The sequence below is a fragment of the Cryphonectria parasitica genome (genome assembly GCF_011745365.1).
Source record: "Cryphonectria parasitica EP155 unplaced genomic scaffold M406scaffold_10, whole genome shotgun sequence".
NCBI classification, from domain to species: domain Eukaryota; kingdom Fungi; phylum Ascomycota; class Sordariomycetes; order Diaporthales; family Cryphonectriaceae; genus Cryphonectria; species Cryphonectria parasitica.
In genome coordinates this window covers 427,798-430,375 of record NW_024468918.1, presented here as the reverse complement: position 1 = coordinate 430,375, position 2,578 = coordinate 427,798, and the positions used below count along the sequence as shown (strand labels likewise).

Below are 2,578 nucleotides of genomic sequence, written 5' to 3'. Positions count from 1 at the left end.
AATATCAATCAAGGACCCAAAAGGAGAATTCCCAATAGTCACTGAGGCCGCCGAGTCCTCTTCATTAGAGAGGCAGGACCGACGGCGGGTATCTTCAAGCACCAGAAAATCCAAAATAATCCCAGAGCCATCCGAATCCAATTGCGCAGGTGATCAGTCCTAGCGCGGCCGTCCTATACTCCGTTATTTTGGTCTTCCGCCAGCCGTAAAACTCCGTCGAAAAGCAAAGACATCTGTTCCTCCCCGCCCACCAGGTCCCCCATGCCAAATTTTGTGTTCGTACAGAAAGAGAGGGGGAGGTGAACAACTGCTCATCCGTTCAGTGAGACCGGTTGGGCAGGATGGCGAAGGAGTGATGTGGTGACGGCAGCCGCCGGCCGAGCATGTCTCCATAGGAGGGGCCAAAGACTTCCCTAAGTGAAGGGAGAGTGATGGGCTGTGCTGCGTACGACTGATGCGCGGGTTGATGAGCCTGTGGGCGGCGATCCTCGGCACGGGGAACATGGCTGAGGTGGGAGAGGTGGCCTTGAGAGGATGTAGACCTGGAACGGATGTGTCCGCCGAAGTCCGTGTCCTCATCCATGAAGGAATCTTTGCTCTCGGCCGGCCAGGAGGGAAGCCGGAACTGTCCATGTGGGTAAGGGCGGTCGTGGGCAGAGCGTGGTGAGTCCACAATAGACTCGTGGTCAGACGCCAGCGAAGGGGGGTAGCCAGTAGACGTGGTGCTAGGACGACGAGAGTGCGACTCCTGGGGGTAGTACGTGCCCGGAGTCGTGCTGTGGTCGAAGGGGTGCTGGGGGGCCTGCTGCTGCTGGGCCGACAGGGGCCGTGGCGACACAGGAGTGGAGGGAGTGGGAGTGACACGGGCAGCGGCGGCGGCGGCGGTAGCGGCCTCCAGCTTTCTCTTCACCTTCTTGGACTCCTGGTAGTAGTAATTCTTGATCATGTTCTCGGGCCGGTTCATGATACGACCAAGCTCGGCCCACTTCCTCTCGTTCATCTCGGCCCAGTGGCAGATGAAGGCCGACTCGGATGGGGTGAACTTCTTCTTGCACTCAGAGGGCCACTTGAGATGCTCATTCCACTTCTCACGGCACTGCTTGGCCGTGCGAGGCTTTGAGGGGTTCTGGCGCGAGTACTCGAGGCACAGCTCGCTCCACGGGATCTGAGACCTGTTGCCGTTGCGGTGCGGTCGCGGGCTGTGCTCCGTCTCGTTGAGATAGCTGCGCACGATCCTCGAGAGGATGTTGCACTCCTCCTCAGACCAGGGGCCCTTATACTCGCTTCGGCCTGCCAGCTGTCGGCTGTTGTCACGCCTTCGTGTCGGTATCGAGGCCGAGGCCTGGGGCGACTGCTGTTGGTGGGTGCTGGCCTGCATGTTGGCGATATGTGTAGTTGTTGGGTGTAGGGGAGGAATAGAAACAAGTATGACTCTGCTGGCCGTTGTGTAGGACAACAGCCTGGAATCGCGAAGGGGTTGGTGGGGCCCACGCAAGTGGACTGGGAAGATTGATGCTGATGCTGATGCTGATAAAGAATGGGAATGAGGATGGTGACGACGCTCGCTTATGACAATGCAAATGCTTGTTGGGGACGAGGATGAGGACGAGGACGACAGACTCTTCTTGTATTTGGTCTGGAAACTGCCTCTTGCGTTGTGGGGAGAGGGGGAGACTGGACTGGAGCGAAGAAATGTGTGTGGACACCAGAAGTAGGAGGGGGAGGAGTCCACGTCGGAGGGAATGCAGGCGTATAAGTTTTATATCAAACGGGAGCACATGGCATTTGGGGGTGGGAGGGAATGGTAAGAATGGTAAAGACGGTGGAATTTGTATGCCAAGTACCTTTTCAGATAGATCCGCGTTCTCGATGGGGAGCTACTCACCCCTGCGTCTGGTCAACGGCCTCATAGCCTACCTTCCTAGTCTTGGGCGGGTTTTAGCCTCGAGGTGGGCTCTGGATGATGGAAGTATCGAGTGACTCGGTACTTTGAGGGCTGGGGAAAGGGGGGGTCAGGACCCAGTGATTTACTAGGGTACATTTCTCTCTCTCCACACAGCCCCTCCGCAACCCATGTACAGTTCAGGGACAGGGACATCCATTCCAGGCCTCGCTTCGCGCAATCATGAGGTACCCTGGTGCTGGCTCGTGACTTCTCACGAGGGGCACTAACATCGACAGCTATTCGCCCTAGTACTTGTCATCCACGATGGGCCCAGACAAGGGGAGGGGTTGAGCTGCAAATACTACCCAAAGACGTTAGCGGAAATCTGGACTCTGAAATAAAATACGCAGCTTCCCTCTACCGCGGTCATTTACGGCGGGTCCACTTGAAAGCACAAATCGGGAAAGATCGTGAGTCAGTCTGCAGCTGAAGAAGTTGAGGGAGGACAGGCAAGAACAGGGCAGGTCAATGGCTCCTGCCTTTGCGATTGGGTAGTTGTCGTATCAGTCATTATTACGGATTGTCCCTGGGCATGTCATCGTTCCCCCCTTACAATCTCTTGTACTGTGCACAATTCTTGCCAGCCAGTTGCCCTTTCGGCCGACAACTTGAGAAAATCTGATATCACATCAC

At 56.4% G+C, this 2,578-nt stretch overlaps 1 protein-coding gene across 1 annotated transcript; it reads right to left on the bottom strand.

Annotated features, from left to right (window-relative positions):
* Positions 1-319: 319 nt before the first annotated feature.
* On the bottom strand, positions 320-1,378 carry M406DRAFT_75605 (uncharacterized protein; the record flags this gene model as incomplete). The annotated part of the gene is made up of 1 exon (XM_040925886.1): positions 320-1,378. The coding sequence occupies one exon, from the start codon at positions 1,376-1,378 to the stop codon at positions 320-322; it is 1,059 nt and encodes a 352-aa protein (XP_040771212.1).
* Between the last annotated feature and the right edge of the window lie 1,200 nt (positions 1,379-2,578).